At 45.8% G+C, this 21066-nt stretch overlaps 1 protein-coding gene across 2 annotated transcripts in view; it reads right to left on the reverse strand.

The window, feature by feature from the left end:
- Positions 1 to 1170: 1170 nt before the first annotated feature.
- The window catches only part of LOC120842302, a 36688-nt gene continuing 16792 nt past the window's right edge, over positions 1171 to 21066 (reverse strand). For both annotated transcript variants that reach the window (XM_040502011.2, XM_040502010.2), the window contains exons 2-5: positions 8569 to 8808; positions 6427 to 6577; positions 4855 to 4955; positions 1171 to 1346 (exon numbers count right to left, since the gene is read on the reverse strand). In XM_040502011.2, the coding sequence (XP_040357945.1) occupies positions 1252 to 1346; positions 4855 to 4955; positions 6427 to 6577; positions 8569 to 8808 (587 nt within the window). In that variant the 3' untranslated portion in view covers positions 1171 to 1251. The remainder of the gene's footprint in view (positions 1347 to 4854; positions 4956 to 6426; positions 6578 to 8568; positions 8809 to 21066) is intronic.

Genomic DNA, 21066 nt, shown 5'->3' on the forward strand with positions numbered 1-21066 from the left:
CGAAACAAAAAAAATAAATAAATAAATAAAAAAAAGCGAGAATATACCCGTGATTGACCGCTTCCAAACGGCATTTTCACTTTGAAAACAAGCTTGTGCTGCTCGCGCAAGTCACGCTTTTTCAAAGAGTTGTGAGATAGGGTGGAACCTTTTCGTTCTTACAACCGAGCCGACAGAACCAATCGAAGCCAATATCGCTTTATGCTCCAGTGAAACTGAGTTATGTAACAAAAATGAAAGACGTTTACAAATCTTTTTGACGCGAACTTAGAACGCAGCTCTTGAGGAAGAGGAAGGGAGGGTATGCCCCTCCTATCCCGTACAATATCCTCCTCCTATGCTCCTCCTCCTTCCCTCCCCTCCGCCTCCTTCGAACCCTCCCCCTCCTTCTCCTCCATACCCTCCCCTCCTCCCATAGTTTCCTTGCTAAATTTAGCTGGAAAATTGACGACACGTGACCTCAACATCAATTCAGTTTCCCCGCTAAATTTAGCAGAGAAAATTACATAAAATATTCATGTTCCGCCACCCATCAACAAATTCAGTTCCTCCGCTAGATTTAGTGGTAAAATTGACGTCCCGTGACCTCATCACCAATAGACCTATTGCTATATTAACCAAGCACCAAGGAGAATGCAGGGATTGGTGTTCCATGCGCCGAACGTGGTGGCCTCAACAGTAGGAACGCTCCTAAAGCAAACGCCTAAAACAGATGGCATCTTGCACGCGCGTTCGTGAATGCTTTATTTTCGTTATTTACTTCGAATCTTTTATACGGAGAAGGCGTGCGCGTGGGGGCGCGTGAAACAGAGGGGAAACTGAATTGGTGTTGAAATCATGTGACGTCGGCGTTTCCGCTACATTTAGTGGCGAAACTGATTGCGCAGTGTTGCATTATGGGAAGTCACAGAGCTACACACCAATTCAGTTTTTTCGCTAAATTTAGCGGGGAATTGAATTGGTGTATAGGTCTGTGACGTGCCATAAAGCAACACGCACGATACGCCGACGGCGACGCCGTTATACGTGGAAACTGGCTCCCTAAGAGCTGAGATATAAAAAACAATCTTTCGGACGTCGCATGCCGATAAAATAAATGCTCATAAATTCTGCTGGGCGTTAGAAAACAAAACGATATACAACGAGCAGGTGTCTTATTTATTGCTGTGATCCACTTTCTTCGTTTTTTATATAATCCAAAGAAGGAACCGAAGTGCTCTGACGGAGGCAAAATCATTAATGAGGACGACATCAGTACTGGTGATGTAGCCCGGCTGGAGAATCCACGGAAAGTACCGTCGAAAGATTCAGCGTCCTGTCCGTGGATAACACGGACATCTTTGAACCTGCGGAACGGGAGATGCGATTATTAGGGACTTTTAGCAAACCGTAAAGCCTGGTTCAGACAGTTGCGTTTGACTGCGTTTGACTGCTTTGCGGCAGCGAGAAACCAGGACATCCCTGCTGCTTATATCGCGTGCCAAGATGATTCCTTGGATTGAATTCCACGCTTCATACGAAGCACAGATGTGCTGGTGACTAGCTTTCCGCACTCGACGCAACGCAGTCAAACGCACTCAAACGCAAGTGTCTGAACCGGCCTTAAGCGTGTACCGCCTACCGCACTACCGGATCTAGGGTGCCTCAATGTCCTTCTGTTTAGAGTGATGCCACAATTTGTAGTACCAGATACCGACAGCACGCGCTCACAAGGAAAATACAAAGAAATCGACGAAAACAAAATGTCGCCATAGCACAGTCAGCGCCACAAGCGCGTGCAGGGACACGCTCTTTCACGCGCTTCTCAACAAAAAATAAAAATAAACGTGTGTGACAAAATGGCGAGATGCCACCACCCTAAGCAAAGCGCGCATGAAGGCACCCTAACCGGATCCTTTGAAACATGCTTTTAAGCGCGCGCCTGGGTGATACCGTCAACGCAGGGCGGGCGCTTAAAAGCAAGCTTCAAAGGCTTCGGTTGTACGCAGAACTCGGATACGGTTTGCTAATTCTTTTTATTATATGGCGGGTACCGAATGTTGATCATACACGCAATAACGTAAATGTAAATAAAGAGATCAAGAAACAAAATTAAAATTATTACAGGTTGTTCCGCCTGCCCGTATAAGTAATCGACTTGTTCTAAAAAGAAAGCTGAAGATCTGTGGATGTGACACTAACGGTGGTGATAGAACGCAAGAGGTCGGGAACGCTGACGTGACCAGTACCAAAGTATCAAAGGTTAATACAGAGAAACGAAATTTTTTAAGGGCCGACGTCTACGTATACTATATTCGTCAAACAAAAAATGACATTGTGAGGTCCTCCAGAATTTATTGCACACACACGCAAAAAAAGCAACCACCTGTGAGCTATACAATAAGTAAGATAGTATTGTTTTAACCGGCAAGATATTTATTGAACTAAACGTCACAAGCATCCACACAGCGTATATTCCTGGTTGACGAATATCTGCGCTGACGTCTGCTGATAGAAAGTTTTTTTTTTTTTTTCGTACTTGGTTTTAGGTATTGTCATGTTTTCAAATTTTGGGAGCCGAACACCACCGGCTGCGCCAGATTCATGGATTTTCAGGTAGATTTCTGCGTTGCGTATTTTACGTATGCGGTCTGAAAACTGGGATTTATATTATTTGTTCGACCTTGTACATCTACAGATACAATAAAACGATCTCACTAAGCGTTCGGAAATGTTACTAGAACAACACAGGTAAGGAACTGCCATAGGAGCTTGCTTCGAAAAGTACCCCCCGATTCGTACTCGAGAACCGAACTAAACGCGATCGCAACGCCGACATTTCTCCCGCAGTGACCACTCCGGGAATTGCACGACTGACGGTACTGGCTCCGTCAAGTCGCGCAAGGGCCGGTGGCGTCATTACAAGGAACTAGAGAAGGGGTAGTGAGATCAGCAACCGACGCGCGCCATTCATCGCTGCAAAGCGGCGAGCGTGGAAAGGCCCCGGATGTACGCAGCGGCGCTGCAGTAGCCTGGGCTGGAGGATCCGAGCGTTCCCACGGGATTCGGCGAACATGTTTGGCTTGGCGGTTTGGTAGCCCGAATCGGCTCCCGTTCAGATCTTTTCCCCTTATTTTCTGTCGCTTATGTGTATTGAAGTGCAATGCCGAATGGACTGCGACGACAACGATAACGCCAGTAGTGCAGCAAATGCTACGGGCTACTACACTTCGTTTCAGCTGAAGTCCAGACGCACCCAATGCTGCAAGCGCGAGCTCGGGGATTTCAGCATCCCTGCTAAGCACGCGGGCTCGTGCAGTGCAAGCACCGTTCTGGGCCACATCTCGCGCTTGTAGCATTGGCTGCGTCTGGACTTCAGCTGAGGCGACGTAGACAGCCTATGCTTTAGTGGCGCCCTCTCGTGCCGTCGACACGATGTGCGGCAGCCGTGAGCGCTCGCTAAACTCACTACCCCTCCCCTAGTTCACTTTAGTGTCATCTCGCAGCACCATGACTGCAGCGCCGCCAAAGGGCGGCGCTGCAATCGTATCGCTTTCGGTCTCGGTGGACGCGAGCGGTCAGAGTTTCAAAGGCGAGTATCTCAACTGAGTGCCTTAGCCACGTTGGCGTTCATTGCATGGGCGATGCCGCCATAACTTCAGTTCACAAGGGACATACGGCAACGCACGAGAGTGCTCTGCCCTCTCGTGCTCCACGCTCGCAGAGCTCTAGCGAGGTTGTCGCACGTGCTGAGACAAGTTCCCTTGATACACTGAGGCAGCGGTGGCATAGTCGAACTGGCCAATGACATAGGGATATTTAATAACGTAATTAAATATGCGCCACTGAATGTTATATGCACGACACTAGCAACTAGAACATTCTACATGGAAGAGTTGATACCACCTCGAGCTACTGATCTCAAGTTTTTTTTGTGTGTAGCGTTTGACCTTGCCAGCTTGTCAAAATATCAGGTAAATGACTTCAGCTGTTGATGGCGTCATACGTTGCATTCACTTGTGCGCTTATTCAGCAGATTAGTTAGCATGGTTATGGTGACCATAGAGGACAGCATTTATCATACGAAAGGAGGCGACGGCGTGGCAAAATCAACTAGGTTTTTGGGCTCTTTCGCCGCGGTTTACAATGAGAGGAACGTGAGGAAAAAGAGTTGGAAATGAAGACTTAGCGCCGATTACTTATATTTTTCGCTGCCTAATACTTTGACGAGCCTTGCACAAAACGCCTGTTTTTAAAGCCATCCGGCGGCGGGTTTTTTTTTTTTTTTTTTCTGGAACATTGGTCTTAAAGATCAAACTTGCTCTTTTTGCTTAGTTCTTTTGAGCAGCCTAGATCAAGTCAACGCCCCGTAATGCCTGAAATCCACTAGGGCGACAAAGAAAAACAAGCGGCACCGATCAACCTGAAGCCCTTGCATAATGCACGCAAATGTACACACGCAAACGTACGCAAACGTTTTGATTCCTCAATCAGATCCCAGTCTGAAGAAAACATTCCAGCGGTTGCCGTGACAAATGTAGTTTTGAGTGTCTCGCAATAAATCAATATTCGGGTAGTTGAGCTTCGGAGTTAAGCTTGAGAAGCACTGTACCTTCGGAAGGCTTTCAATCGCTCTTGCTCATTTAACGAGAACCGGGAGACTGCAATCCTGCCAAAGGTATCTTCGCGTGCGCACTTAACGAATTTGAGGTTGATCGGTGTTTTTTTTTTTTTTTTTTTTTTTTTTTTTTTTTTTTGCCTTTGCCGCATTAGTAGGGCTAAGACAAAAGGCGAAGTCAGGGACGTTATTTATTCATTTGACAAAGAGTTAATCCACAATAAGAGCCCCGCATGAAACTTTTAGCATCAACTCACTCAGGAAATAATAAGTGCTGAAGCCGGCCACCAGAACAAGCCAGCCGACGACAAGTACTATGAGACCGGCCATCTTGCCAAACGCTTTGCCTCTTTTGACGCTGAAGAGGGTCGTTGTCATCGCAGGTGTGTTACGATATGCAAATATAAAAGTTAATAGACAATTAATTTATTTCTTCCACCGCAAAAGAATAAATAACACGAACTGTAATCACTAAGGGCAAAAAATGTTGGGGCGTGTTGCTAAACCCGATTTTTACAGCGGAGCTGTTAAGGGCTAGTTTTCCCACTTTCGTGTCCGGTCCCAAACAAATGTCGACTCAAAACCACGCGAAACTCTGGGCGGCTACCGCCATCTATGAGTGACGGCGACAACCAGACAACGAGTCTGGTTGCCGCCGTCGCTCATAAATGGCGGCAACCTTTCCAGCTGTCATAAAAGAGTGGATAGTTCGGCGAGTTGGTAGGAATTCATCGTAGGAAACAGCGCGTAAAACAGACGAGGACAAAGAAAAAACACACGGGACGTGCGCACAGCTTCGCTGGTCTTCCTTCTTCACTAGAGTGAAAAGGCTGAACGTTTTTCATAACAAGGCACCCAGTAAAATCGTTGGCTCAGCAACCAAAGATCGTCATATCTATCCACTTAAAATCAATTGATTTTTTAACCATTCTTCCTTATATGCTGTGTACATGCTGCGGTAGAAGGGAGGTAATGAAAGGGTAGATGCAAGAGTCATGACGGGAGTAAAAGGAGGTGAAGTTAAATAAATTCAAAACTACGGAAGAGTTAGACAAAAACGACGGACAGGACAAACATCTTTCCAACGCCCTACAGGAAGGTCATGACGACTTTACATTGACGTTGTTCACAAGAAATGAGAAAGCCATTTGATTAAATACACGAAAAATGTTTTTCCTTTCCTTTTTGTTTTGTCTAACTCTTTCGTATTTTTGAATCTATTACCAACGCGCTCAATCCAAGTTTAAGTTAAATAAACTCGTGGAGGCTACGCTTGCCGAATACAATCCACTTGAATCAAGCCTAATATGGCATTTCGGTACTGTATGTGCCCACGTAAAAGGACCAACGCCTCACGGGAAGGTCATAACGACTTTACATTGACGTTGTTCACAAATAAAGAGAGAACCATTTCATTAAATACACGTTTAATAATAAGAACAATACATTTAAAAGGAAATTTTATCTGTTATTTAAGTCTGAGAATAAGGGGTTTTGGCCCTGTGCTTGATCTTGAAGGGAGAAAACGTCATGCACAGAGCTTCCCGCCCGCAGATGATATGGCCACGTGACCCCTTGATGTCACGCTGTTCCTTGACACAATGACGTCATATGGCCCGATCACGTGGCCACGTGATGTCAGGAGAGACTCGCCTGAATTGGTCATCTGCCCAAAGTAGTTTGACGGGAGCCCACGCACTTTTTACTTATGGCTAGGGTTTGAAGAGCCCTAAACAATGTTGTGAAAAACAGAAAGTTTGTTCCTTTCTCTTTAAAAATAAAAGACAAAAAGAGAGCGTGAGAGAGAGTTGGAGGTTCACCGCACTTACCAAGAAGCAGGAGTTTCCTCCTCGGCCTGACTTCGGGCTCCGTGGAAATCGGTAATGTCGGCCTTAGATTCCAGCTCCACTTGAACCATGTCGGACAAGAGATCACCGGATGCCACCATCCGACGACACGGCTTCATTAGGAGTACCTCTCCTGGGCACGTCGCAGGACCGGTCAAAAAGTTCAACAATAAGGACAAGTTTCATGTTGAACAGCGACAAACGGGAATCTCCAGAGGCAAAGGAAAGCTGGTCAACCAGAATTGATTAACTGTAAGCCACAAGAAGAATTGAAGAAGTAAGGACGGATAGCTTTATAAGAGCCGGGAAATATATATTTGCTGGTACCTCTTACGCGTGCAGTTTTTAGTTTTCGGTATTTGTATTTGGCAAATGTATACGAAATAAATTGGCGTTTCCATTGCTAAAATAAAACTGAAGTGCATTTATCGATGCTTATGCGGAGAGCAAGTCGTCTGCTTCTTCCGCAGGAATTGCGGTGACGTCAGAAAGACGTTGAGCTCTGATTGGTTCTGCTTAAAGGATAGTGAGCAGATCTAAAACAACCTGCCTTGAGGTCTGCCCACTATCCTTCAGTCATAGCCAATGAGAGCTCGGCGTTCTGACGTCACCCCGGCCCCTGCAAAAGAAGCAGACGAACTTGCGCTCCGCATTAGCAGTGTTCATGATTCTACTGCGTATTAAATATGCAAAAGCATAAAGCCAAGGAGAAAGCAGCGGTACGAATCTAAGCGAACCTGGAGCGGTAGGCACCGCAGCTTTTGCTAATAACATTCGGTCTTGCGTATGGGTGTAGAGGTGTTTATGCAAGTCCACGGTGTTCACATTTATATACACCGATTCGTGCCTATGTACACTGCAGCAGAGACAAAAATAAAATATTAAACTCATAACAGCTGATGGGATTTAAAAGGAATATATTTGATTGACAAAGATTCGGAATGGGCTAGTTGTAGAATCGTCAAAATCTATTACTCGCGGTAAAGAGCGTGGCACATTTCGCGTGAACGAGATAACGCGTGCTTTTAAATGTATTTTAAGAAAAAAAAAAAAAAAGATGCCACCAAAATTATTAGTGCATCTGAATGTAGTTACCCGGTTCCTTTACTCGGGCGGTAGAATTCGGCTCTTGTAAACATCTCGTAAAAGCACATTAAAAAAAAAAAAAATCCTCCAATACCAATTTTGGTTTACATATGTCCCGAAGTGAAGAATAATTTTCTTTTTTTTTCACGTTAAATATTCAAGACGTCGTGATTAGTCCTTCGGCGCCTCTGTTGGACAACGTCACAATCTGATTGGCTGCACATCGATAATGACATGCTGGAACTCGCCACGCTCTCAACTCTCTGACGTCACGGCACTGCGGTGGCGCTGCTGTCGGCTCTGCGGATGCGCACACACTTCACTTCTCTCGATTTTGGTTTCTGCAAAGTGCCCACAAAGCGCGCTTCTTTGGAGACGGTGTGTGTGACTATAAAGAAACATCACTTGTTCCATGGTCGTTCCGTGTAACTCTTATAAATTTAACACCATATCCGTCTGCAACTGGCGAAGCAAGATTAACACCAACAACTATTGGCGACGCAGAGGGCCAAAAGCTTCGCTGTAGTCGGCATTCGCGATTGGCCAACGCTCATTAGGACATCTTTATATGGATTAATTCAGATTGTATTGACGGAAATGAGTACAATATCAGACAGATCACTTTCACGGGGGTGGTGTTAGAATGCGATGATTCTAAACTGCCACCGTGTTTTTTTTTTTTACCTCTTTTTTACACACACCGTTGTTTTTGTCGCTCTCGAGCTACTGGGCATAAATATCCAGCATCACAACTCATGTCCTCACGGCGAGGCAATTTCTGGCCGTGACGTCGCGGACCAAAAGAGTAAGAGGGCGCCACCGTAACATTTTCGCGCTAATACATCTTTGCAAGTACGGCCTCCGGGCGCAGCCATCTTGCTCGCTCGGGGCGCGCTCGGATGTGGCCTTACTTTGATCTCGAGGCAGGCGTCGTGATTGGATTATGGCCGCGCCCGAGCGCACCCCAAGCGAGAAAGGTGGCGGCGCTCAGAGGCCGTAACACGCCAACCTGCATAGAAACAACGAGGCAAAACCGACCGATGATGATGTCCCCGCTGCCCGTCCGTCTTAGAGGCTCGCCGGTGTTTGAAGACCTCCCGGGTCCGGCGTTCAATGACGTGAACGAGTACGTGCTCCGACATCCGGACGGGGAGTCGTGGGCTCGGAGAGAGGCCGCCGTGAAGCCGCGATGCGCCGGCGGGTGCAGCTGAGAGGAGAGCGAACTCCCCTTGCCTGCCACGCGTGCAAGACGCGACGCAGAGCCGCCGTCAGTTGCACCTGTAAGTCCCCGAGTCTTTCAGTAACGATACGATGGACGGATGACTGGAGTCAAACCCCTAAAGCCCAAGTTGCACAGATCATGCATCATACGAAAGGTAGCTAATATCACCGGGCCAATGCTTTAAGTTTCAACAATTGACCTGCCCCCGGATTTACTCATTCTGAGCAGAGAGAGCACCCAGTGTTCGTCATGTACAAACTTAATTTGGGGGAACGTTGTTCTTTCCCTTGAGGCCTGCACGTCTGAAGAGGGTGGCCGACGCTAGTCCTGCGGATGCGCGAGCTGCAAAAACAGCCAACAGAAGTGCCGTCTGCTATTTCACTTGATCGCTCCTGTGGAGATCGTCCTAACGCTCCGGGGCTCAGAGCTCGTGCAGCGAAAACTCGCGCTGCGAAACCCGACCATCTTGGGTTGAATTATTTGCCCTGCTTTGGTTCAACCCCAGGCTAGCCGTGGCACTGCGATGGCTAAAGTGCTCATGTACACCGGAGGCATCAGATGGTTAGTGAGGCTGAGTAACTTCCCGCTCTCTAAACAAGCACACAGCATAACTACTCGCACCATGGCTAGAATGTGACGTCATCCCACAATAATGATGGTTATGCCGCTCTTGTCGGGAAACACAAATTGGAGCGTTTTAGTAGGTCATTCCGATACCTGCGATACCACCTGTCGGGTATCGTTAGCAGAGCCATTGGAACGATCTACTAAGATTCTGTAATATCTGGTGTGAAAAGTATGATGATGCAGACAATATGCGCCCAGCTGCAGGGCTTTTCGCTAATAGAACGCTAATGCATGCCATGCATAGAACTTACGATCTTATGTGTAAATACATTTAATTTCCTCTTTTTTTTTTAGAAACAACAGGCCTTTCTATCCTTTTTTTTTTGCAATGAAGATACATTGCTCTCAGGATTGCCATTACCACAGGCATCACTGGACTGTATTGGGACGCTAGGCACACTCACATGGTCAATGCATAGCTAATAACGGCTTCCCGGATGGAAGTCACGCCCGCCTAAGGTAGACAAACTTGTCTGCCAAATCCTCCTTACCTGAGGGATCAGAAACAAGACCGTGTTCGTCCGCCATGACTCAGACTCCACTGCCTGAACCAACAACTTGGTTTTAGCGATATATCCACGCGCTCTTAACCTAAAGGAAGGCGGCGTCTGCTTTGTCTTCGTCTTTTTTGATGCTCAGTGGCACGTAAAGAAAAGAATGCGCGCTGGAGCCGCTAGGGGCTCTTCGGTTTTGAACATTGTTCGTGCGGATGCCGAGGCAGTGTTTGTTTTAGAAAGCACCGCTTTTCGACGGGCGACTAGAGGAACAGAGTATAATCACGCTCTTTTCGCGGGACGGCCGAGCGAATGGAGAGGCCAGAAAAGAGCTTTACGCACCGGGGATCTCGGAGACCATGGTCCAAAAGTAGTTTTTTGCTACCCGCTACTATCGTACGCATGGGTGTGATTGGAGTGCGCAATGGAAGCCTGCTAAAACAGAGAGCTCGCGCTATGGTGGCACCAATTTTTACAGCGGAGCTGTTGAGGGCTAGTTTCCCCAGGATCGTGTCTCCCGCGAAGAAATGAAGACACCGAACTCTGGACACCTACCGCCATCTATGAGCGACTGCGGCAAGCCACGTATCTGGTTGCCGCCGTCACTTATAGATGGCGGCAGCCTTTCCACTCTGGCTTGCCGACTTGCGGCCGGCCATTACTTTGAAATGCACAGCTTCGCTGGTTTTCCTTGTTCATCAGAGTGGAAAGGCTGAAAGTTTTATCATTCTTCCTTTGTTCATTCATTGTTTCTTGCAGGGTGTCGAACCGGAACCGAACCGAACCGAAAACCGGAACAGAACCGTTATTTTTAGCCGAACCGGAACTGAACCGAACCGAAATCTTCGCCGTCATCTTGGAACTGAACCGGAACTGAACCGGAAAAAAATATAACGGTAACCGGTTCAAAACGGTTCACGGTATTTTTTTTTGTTAGTATTACAAATTTATTATTATTGGCACGTGTATTCCTCTACGTATTGATCAAATCGTCATATACAGAATTGCAATGTATAATAAATCCTGGTTTTTTGCGGCGCTTTCTTATTGGCACTATGATTAGCCATGTGTCACAATGTCACGTGACGTCATGATGTCAAGACATGCTGTCAAGTAATGTCACATCACGTGACCCCGTGACGTCACGTGACTCACCGCGTTAAGTCGATTCGAATTGAGGACGTCGCTAGATCTATTAACGTTGTTGATACCGTGACGTCACATGACATCACAACTTCACACTGAGAGTCACGTGACACCATGATGTACCCGATTGTCATGATCCCGAGTCAAATGCTCTGGTTCATGACAACCAGTATCGCCAAACATTCGGGTAACGCTCGTGTTCAACTCAAAGATTATGATGGGCCCGAGTCCCGCTAGAGCTAGAAACAGAAACAAACGAAAGCGACAAGCCTCAGACACATGCAGCATGTTCGCGATGGTACCTTTATACGGCTTTGAGTTGTTCGGTGCTCGCGAAGTTAGCACGAGTGTTTACAAGCCTGCAAATGGTACCATCGTGTGCATGATACTCGTGTTTGAGCATAGCCTTCTTTATTCTACAAAGCCTGTCAAATCGCGAAATACTCTGGTTTAAGGCTAGCCGCTGTCGCTTGTTTCTGTTTGTCGCTTTAGTGGGGCTTTGCCAACCCTGCGTATGACTATGATAAACACTGACGGTGTATATATTAGGATCAGATCACGTGGCTGATAGTTCTAATTGTGAGTTGAGGAGGGGAAAGCTGTTTCATTTCTTTCTTTCGACTGTCTGCCATTTCGCGGAGGGGCAAACTAATGGATGCTTTTGCAAGTTATCAACGTCAAGGATTACAACTTAGCGGTATTTATTGAACTTAAGGTAAAAAAAAAAAAAAAGATGCTGCACGACCGATTTTACATGTATGCACACCATTGAGGCTCCCAAACATGTTTTCGCTATTGCTGAACTGCCTCAGAAAGTTGTCCCGAGAATAGAAGTGTTAAAGGGTCTAAATGTGACGTATTAGTCGGACGTTACATGGAACTATTAGTGTGTACGGGAGGGATACCTGAAAAGAAAGATCCTAGTGGCCTCACGGGGATAGCCGAACGTTGGCAGCCGCTCTAAGTCTCACAGGAGTGTCGCTCTCAAGTTCTCCAAGTTTCGACCGCCCTGTATTTTGTTTAAACTTCACAGTGTGGTGCAAAGTTAAAGCAAGGAAGAATTACTGTTAACAAGTGACACAAATATAATTGTCGAGTGAACACCACTCAATACGGAGCAGGCAATCCCTGAGGAATAAAAAGTATCTTGAGGAGCAACTACAAAAAAAAAGGGAGTGGGGAGGGGGGTAGCTTTAATGCATACTGTGTCGTAAAGATTCCTCTGCCCCACATTTTCGGCGCAGACTAGAAAGCGTGGCCTGGAAACGATAGTGACAGATGGGTAGTTGGTACAACTTTTATTTGTAAAAACACTCTTGCCAGAAAGCACGTTTTCGTCGTGCCAGATACTCGCGCCGTGCCTAACGACGATGTACCAACAAGAAAAATGTGTGCCTCTCAAATACATAGCTTGCACTGAGCGCGAAACTTTTGCAGCGTGCATTTTGCCAAACCGGATTTGATTTTCTCAGCAAGAACAACTCGCAATGACAACCAGTATCTAGTGCGATTACGTCACGTGCAAACCATGTTAAATACTTCAGCTTTCTGGTGAAGTGCGACGTTCGCAACACCAGCACTAGACGTCCAATGTGTAAAGTTGTGTAGTATTTATAGTAGTCTCGCGATGATATACGGCAGCCTAATGAAATGTTGGAGCACATGACTGATAAAGAACAGAGTCATGAAGTAAGGTCTCAAAACAAGTGCGCGTAAAACCTAAGATAACATTAGCCTCCCGAGGTAGTATCCCGCGACGTTTCGAGCTGAGGCAAGCTGATGCCCAAAAGTGATTTATATTAGGATTCTAAAAAATCTTTGTTTGCCCTGCGCGGAATCTATGTTTAATTAGGAATATCATTTTATGCATTTCTATGCATTTCTTTTTGCAGTAAAGCGTTGTTTAAGGGATTATTTAGAAAAAAATTGCGTGTCATCTCCTTATTTCTGCACATTTCGTGTATTTGCCTTCCGATATATCATGTGACCACAGTGTTTTTTGGCATGCCCTGCAACCCACTATTTTACACTGCAAAACAGCTAACAAAAGCACGTTGCCGAAGACACAACAGCTGGCGTATTTTCGAGTATCGTCCTTCCGTGTTGGTCTCAGGCGGTTATGTGAACTTCATAAAGTCAAATTTATCGATGATAATAAAAATATACTTAATTCCTGTCTGAAGATTTGGCAGCATAAATAGAAGATTCTCACCTCCAAGATATATAAGTAAATGCGCCTTTAAATTATCTGAAAGATGTTCGGCAAATATTTTTCGGCGCTTTTATCCTCTATAGACACGTTATAGGTGATTTTGAAAAGATATAATGTTTTTTTTTATTATTTTGAAGCTAATTTAAATAACTATCTGTGTTCCTCACGCATATATAACTTCTTAAATATATAGAAGTTTATTATGGCGTTTTTTATGTGTTTTTACTATCGCCTTTTTTTACTGGAACGAGTGGTGGAACTATGACGATTGCACACTTAAACTCTCAGAAAGTGTCCAATTAGGTAGCTTCCGAATTGAGTAGAGCATGAAATACCACTTTGTTCTATTTAACAAAAATCATCAATTAGCGAGGGTGATGCTTATTTGCAAATTAAATTGACCTGCATTTTGTCAAGAGCAAACCTCAACATCCAGGCTATGCCAGTTTATCCAATATAAGGAAATGTTCACATGGGTAAGCACTGTTTTAGGTCAGATTCGATCTCAGTACTAAGGTGCTCATAGGTTAGAGTGAACAATTTCAGCCACTCCTTTTCGCATGATTCGTCGCCCGCATCATGGTGCTGAGAGCAAACAATATGCTAGTTAGAAAAACAAGCATTGCGATTGTCGCTTAGTGTTTCTATAAAATATGGACTGGAAGGACTTGTCCCGTGACTTTCGTGACATTTTGAAAATTATATTCCCTTAAGCTCAGTCGTCTCGTCATCATATATATATTGTGAAACGTATTCCGTAAAACACATGTCATGATATATATGGCGACGAGGTGCCCATTTCGTGATTCTATTCACTGTAATTAATTCCTTAGTTCAAGGGCAAAACCACGATTCAACACCTAATGCTGCGATACAAAGTTGTACCAATCACGGGTATTTTAGGCAACCTACTTCACTTCCGAAAACATTTCAATTCAGGTACAATATATGTGACTCTGGTAAACGAAGGGATGTTGAGTCGTATAAACACGACGTTTTGTATGTTAATCTTGATTTTCCTTTCTTGTTGTGTAGGAATAAATAACAGAATTTTATAATTTTGGTACCTGAGAATAAAACTGAATTGAACAAACGATTAAAAAAAGACTATATACTGTAAACGACTATTTTTCGTGGGCTCAATATTTCGCGATTTAGGTCAAAGCTGAAGTTTTGGAATAATTCGCGGGTTGTTATTTTCTCGACGCGGTGAAATCTCACTATAAATTTCAATCCGTTTACATTTTACCGAAATTGTTCGCGGGACCTATTTTTCGCGAATTGTAGGCGATTCGCGAAATTTTCAAAAATAGGTCCTCGCAAAAATCAGATCGTTTACAGCAGTTAGTTTCACAGCCTAAATAGCGCCTATTGACAGAACAACGCGGAACATATATTCTCAATTTAGCGGTTCAAACCGGTTCGAACCGGTTCGAACCGGTTTGAACCGTTATTTTTATCGCCCCGGAACTGAACCGGAAGCCGTGAACCCGAACCCGAACCGAACCAATAAAAATATCGGTTCGACACTCTGGTTTCTTGTGACCAGCAGAAATTTCCTGGCACTAGTGTAGGATTGGAAACCAGCCGAAAGGCAGCGCACACTGCGCGTACAGCAATGAAAAGAGGACTGAACTTCTTTGCGGACGTGATGACAGAAGCATGTGCAGACATGACTCAAGCTTGTGCGAAGCATGATGGCTTCATACATGCGTCGGACATGTCTGCACACGTTTTTGTTTATGACCGACGATACTGGGCCGTTCTGCAGGGAAGAAACGCGCCTCACACAGTACACAGGTTTAGGGAACCGTTTTTGCACGTCCGATACGGTACCGTGGGGCCCTCCGGTACAAACTGCGTATGCGCTGCTTCTGAAGACACCCATATGCGCAGTTTGTACCGGAGGGCCCATGGTACCGTATCGGATGGGCTAAGACGGTTTCCCCCAAGTCTCTAGTGTCTGCAGGCTGCCTTTTGTATGATCTATAGAAAGTATTCACTGGCGGCCATAGCTGTGTGCGCGACTGCTGAGCGCGTGCTGATGGCGAGCTTCCACAGTTCGTTTGTAACGTGCATTCCGCAGCCTCAAGATTGCCGGTCTTAGCAGCCTATTGATGTGGGCTCGTTCTGAGCATGCGCTCTAGATAGCACCCACAAATATGGCGCCCAGTGAATACTCCTTATTGCCAGTGGGACCGCGGCCTCATACAACGTGGGGAAGCGTGGCAGGCGAAGAAATGGAATTTGATCTTGTGATTCCGCCAATATGAGGTTCCGGCGAATGCCCGAATACCGGTTCATTAGCATAGATTATGTAAAAAAAAAACACAAAAAACATATCTTTTTAACACAGAATATGCCACCTATTAGAAAGGTTTGGTACATCGTTTCTATAACTGAGATAACGATATCTGTGGCTCCGCTGACGCCTTCGCGGATGAATTGTATCGATATAGGGCATTGTTATCGGAGCGCCGAAAACGATCCACTAAAGCCCCGTTGTGTTTTGCGCGCGCGCCGTTCGCCGAGCGATCAACGAGCTAAGGAATGAAGCGTTCCTGTAGATGCTCCCCCGAACGGGGAGCAGAGCTGCGCATCTGATTTCCCCGCGCCTCTTGCTTCTCTATTCGTCGAACGAGATCACGAGGTTCAAAAAGCATCCAGGCGCTGCAGAGAAGCCGAAACGCCGAACACGACTGCGCCGCCACCAATCTCTTTGCAACCTCTTTATTTGGAATATTTTTTTATTTGCACGAGCGTGGTGCACAGGCTCGTATTTACCCGAAAATTTATTTACACGTGCATTAAAAGCATAATGTGGTTGCCAAAAATAGAGCGGAACGAACAAGCGCTCACCGACGGCGCAGCGCCGAGCGTACCCGACTCTTGCAGACACAAGTGTCGCTTTCCTACAAAACATCTGGATGCTTTTGAGGGCAAGATGGCGGACCTATCCGCAACTCTGCAACCGTAGGTAGCTATATACAAGAACTCTAATTGAGTGTATCGACTGCAGCTTGGTGATAGAGAGTTTTGACAGATTATTCCGATGCCTCCGACACACCCGATAACGATACGATGCATGCGCAAAGGCAGCGGCAGGGTATCCTGTATCGTTATCGGAGTCCTTGAAATGCCAACACTTCACAGCGCACAACAGACAGCACACCATCCGAGAGTTGACAGTCAGCGTGCGTGGGTGTGTTTTCTTTGTGTGGATCTGTTTTGATGGTGTGTGTGAAGTATTAGCATGATTAACCAACTCGCCCAAGCTGAAGTATTGACCAAGTCCTTGAAACGATCCACTAAAACTTCCTCCTATGTCATAGGAACGGTTAGCAGCTTCTTCCTAAACACGATCAATGCCACGTGCAAGAAACGATTTTTTAGCACTTTTAAGAAGTTAAAGGTCCGGTGGCCTTACGTAAAAGCAGAGCTCGGTGAATTTTCTATTTACAGACAAACCCCGAAAACTAACCCCCGAGCGGGTTCTATCAAAATCGGGAAAAAAACTAAAAATTCCCGAATAGGCCTTATGCGAAATTAGCTGCGCCGTCTGGTGAATGCAAAAAGAAGCCCGTCCGCCATATTGATGTTGGCGAGAAGCGGAGCCGGTCTGGTTTGCGTGCTGTGAGACCGTTCCGTTTGTTACCGGCAAGATGCCTGTACACTGCTGCGCGCCGTTGTGCTAACAGCGAGGAATCAAGGACAGCAATGGAAATGAGGTATGTGGCACAAAATTTGCTTTCTTAGCGGTAAACGAAGCAGACGGAAAGTGCCGAAGAAGCGGTGCGTGAAGTCGCTTCATACTGCTCTCGTCCGGACCGAGTGTTTGCAAGCACGCTGATCGAGGGTCTTGTACGGTGCGCGGGGCGTTCTCTTTGCATGGTAACGTGGAGTCTGCCTAACTGGATGAACGTAGAGGTCGAGTAGCGGCTTTTTACTGCAATGAAAGGCCATAAAAAGTAGTCGATGTTTTCTGCGTGCCGGGCGACGTTGCGGCTGGGTTAGATGTTTCCGACAGACCAGGCTTCGCTTTGTCAAAGCAACTACACTCGCAAAGTGTAGTGGGGAACAATACAGATTTTTAATTACCGTGTTTTGTATATGAAAACTCCTACTGTGTAAGTGCGGTGGCAGGAGCGATTTGGAGGCGGTCACGGAGGCCGACGAGGAAGGATTAAGCTGGGCGAGGGGAACGTGTCGCGGTTCCTTGCTGTTTATCGCCCCTTCATAGAGACATAGACGTTTGCCGTGGGCCCTTAGCCTCCGAGGGCCCGGCCCACGCTCGCGGCCGAACCGCGCGATCGCGTACAGACCGTACCCGACTCTGCAATCGTGCACATGAGCTGAAACAGCCCTTTGTGCTTCTTTTGCCTACCTGCCAGTTTTCCATACAGCTGTGGTTCCAACTAGATATGAAATGCATTGTTAAGACGCCGTACTTTGAACTATTTGACAAATTGAGAAATTATGGAGCTTGTGGAAACCGCGTACGTAGACTAAGGCCGAATCGAGCGTTTCAGCTCACTTTGCCTGTGGGGTTACTTCAACACATTTGCGATGGCATTTGCGCGCATTCATTCACGAACGTTGCTGGTGATTCGCAACTATGCTTGGCTATTTGTGAGCCAGAGTGAAAATGAGCCCTGCTTGAAATATTTCATTAAACTTTCCTTCTGCTTTTTCCTTTTAGGTATCCTTCCATCGCTTCCCTAAAGATCCCATGGTCTACAAAAAATGGATTGTCGCGATGAGAAGGGATGAAGGCCCCGAGTTTCAAGTAAGCAAGTGGACGAAGCTGTGCTCGAAACACTTTCATGAAAGTGACTACATACCCAGCGTTGTGAGTGGCCGAAAGCTCCTTCGTGATACGGCAGTGCCCATCCGTTTTCTTCTTTTCCAAAAAGAAAATAGTGCGAAAACCTCCAAAAAAGCGTGCACCGCCACAGCTAAAGGCTGATGCACCAGCGCCAAGATCCCAACAAATAGACAACACTATGCAGGATGATCCAGCTGTGTGTTGCACAAATGAAGTGCGGGCTGGAGCTGAAAACCCACTGGAGCCTACTGACCACAGCACATTACCCGCAACAGACAGTGCACGTCTGGCAAGCATCATTGAAGGCTTGAACAAAGAAATTGGAAGGCTTTGAGATGAGTGTGGACTTCTCAGACATCAGTTGGAAATGGCAAGAGAAACAATTCGGGAACTGCAAGCAGAGAAGATCTCTTTTGATTGCCAACTTGCTCAAGAAAAAAAAGACGCTTCTCCATTTACCATCCAACGATTCAAGGACAGTGATGAAGACGTTATGTTCTATACCGGCCTTCCAAGTTACAAACACTTTGTTGAATTGCTTCTTTGCATCAACCCCGGGGATGGTGGCTGCAACGTTTTACGTGCAGAGAGCAGCAGCGGAACAGGATCATTGAAGGGGCGTAAACGAAAGCTGAGCACCGAAAACGAACTATTCTTAGTTCTTGTTCGGCTACGCCTTGGTCTATTCGAGGCAGATTTAGATCATAGATTTTTATCGCACAATCGACAGTCTCAAGAATTTGCAAATCGTTGATGAACTTTCTGTATGCCAAACTAAGCGTGTTGCCTCTGTAGGCACCTAGGGAAACAGATGATGCGACCATGCCACCAGAATTTGCTGAAAAGTATGCGTCGACACGAGTAATTTTGGATGCCACTGAAATTAAGTGTGAGGTGCCGTCTTCTTTGTCTCTCCAGTCATCTACCTATTCGTCATACAAGTCCACAAACACATTCAAGGGCCTTATTGGTGTCTCTCCGAACGGGCTTGTAGCTTTTGTTTCAGATCTTTTTACAGGCTCAAGTTCAGACAGAGAATGTGTAATAAGGAGTGGATTTCTAGACTTAGAGTTTGATGCTGGTGATGCCGTAATGGCGGATAAAGGGTTTCGCATCCACGACCTTTTGGAAAAAAGAGGTGTGAAGCTGAACTAGCCCCCATTTTTGAAGGGCCGCATATTCTCGCCCAGTCAAGTCGAAGAAACCAAAGAGTTTGCCTCACTGCGAATACATGTGGAGCGAAGGATACAAAGGATAAAGGCGTATCACATTTTTGATCGGCCCATACCTCTTACCTTGGCTCCACTGATTAACCAGATTTGGACTGTGGCAGCAATCCTCAGCAATTTTCAGTGCTCGCTTATTCAGCATTTGGGTAGCTTGCCTGAAACGGTGGACTGAGTAGTGACAAGTATGGAGGCCATACATGTATTAACCTGTGGGCTTTCACAAAATAACTTTCTTGTTGTGTGACGTAGTATCACCCCTATCTCTCCCTCGCAGCAAAAATACTTATCCTGGACACCATGCTTGTGCATTTTTTTGGGGGAAAACAGTTGCATTGAATGCGTTTTTGTTTCTAGAACGTGGTCACCCTAGCGGTCGCAGAGTAGTGCGATAGCACGCTGTGCCAAAGTTCGACAAGATATTAAAACTGCATAAATTCTGAAACTTTTGTATTGCCCGTCTTTTTCGTTCCCACCATATACGAAAATTCAGGTCTCCGACGTCGCATCCATTCGGGGACACTGGCCTCGCAAAAGAGCATGCGTATATGCGTAGCTCTTTCGTAAACAGGACTCTGCATGTGCGCGGTGCCCACAGCTGCTGTGAGCTAACGGGTTTATTCACAAACGAGTTGGTGTAGAATCTACAGTAACACTTTATTTTGCGACAGGGTGGTTGAAACTGGCATGACGCAGACATGGTATATTCACACAAGCAGTCACACAAATAATGTTAAAACATTGCAAACCTGTTATTACAAACTAAAATGGAAAGAAATCTGTGCGAATGAACCGGTGTTTAAAGTAGAGATAAATATGGCGCTCCTGATTCTTCTTTATCTGTCGGTTCCATATTGAATGTGAACAAAATAAAATTTAGTACAAAATGTCACTTCCAGTTCAGCAGTAGTGTCTGCTCATTACAGCACTAGCTGCGACTAGTGAATATCACCAACATGCAGATTCAGAAATGTATGTAACTCAACATCTTTAGCACAAACACCTCTCACTAGACAGCTTGGACATGAACGTTGGAAAGCAATAACTACTGCAAACACAGCAATCTGTAAGGTTCCACACACGGCTACACCAGGGCGCCTTTACAGTCCGTAACAATAGTGCTGAAATGTGTGGTGCCGTACAGAGTGCGACGTTGTTAGTGCAAACAAGCCATCACATTTTTTTGTTTTTTTTTAAATCGAAACGATGTAATTAGTTCTTATTTAATGAAAAGGGCTCATTTAGGACTATAATGTAGGCGGTAAAATTTTGCACCCCACTAATACTCGTTCGAAGTAATAAGAAAATGCACTTATGTTGTGTTTGCGCTAACAATGTCACAATGTGAACATAACCCAAGTAGCACACTTGACCGGCACAAGCTTGGGCCAGGTATGGCTCTAGCTTGCGCCGGTCAAGTGGAATGTGAGGAAAGCATTTCCACTCTCCAAGTGGCTTTTACTCATTGCCTTTAGTTTTAGACACTAGCACGTGTCCTGCCTCCTGACAAGATAGGCAAGGTTGTATGCAAAGAAAAAGCTGTCCAGCTTTTTGCGCATTTCGAGCCATTCATTTTGTTTAAATCGAATACGGTTCAGCCGATCCATTTCTCCGAGCAAGCAACGTAGGCGCCCCACAAACAGCCAGTCAGAGCCATCTGCCCCACAACCTGGGCATAGTGATCGTGGTCTCTGTCTAGCTGTGGCTTGTCATTCTTTCCAAAAACTAGAGAAAATTTTTGTTTCTTTGCATAGTCTGGCTCACTGTCTTTGAGACAATGTGGG

Source organism: Ixodes scapularis, unplaced genomic scaffold, assembly GCF_016920785.2.
Source record: "Ixodes scapularis isolate PalLabHiFi unplaced genomic scaffold, ASM1692078v2 PGA_scaffold13__105_contigs__length_92229423, whole genome shotgun sequence".
Taxonomy (NCBI): domain Eukaryota; kingdom Metazoa; phylum Arthropoda; class Arachnida; order Ixodida; family Ixodidae; genus Ixodes; species Ixodes scapularis.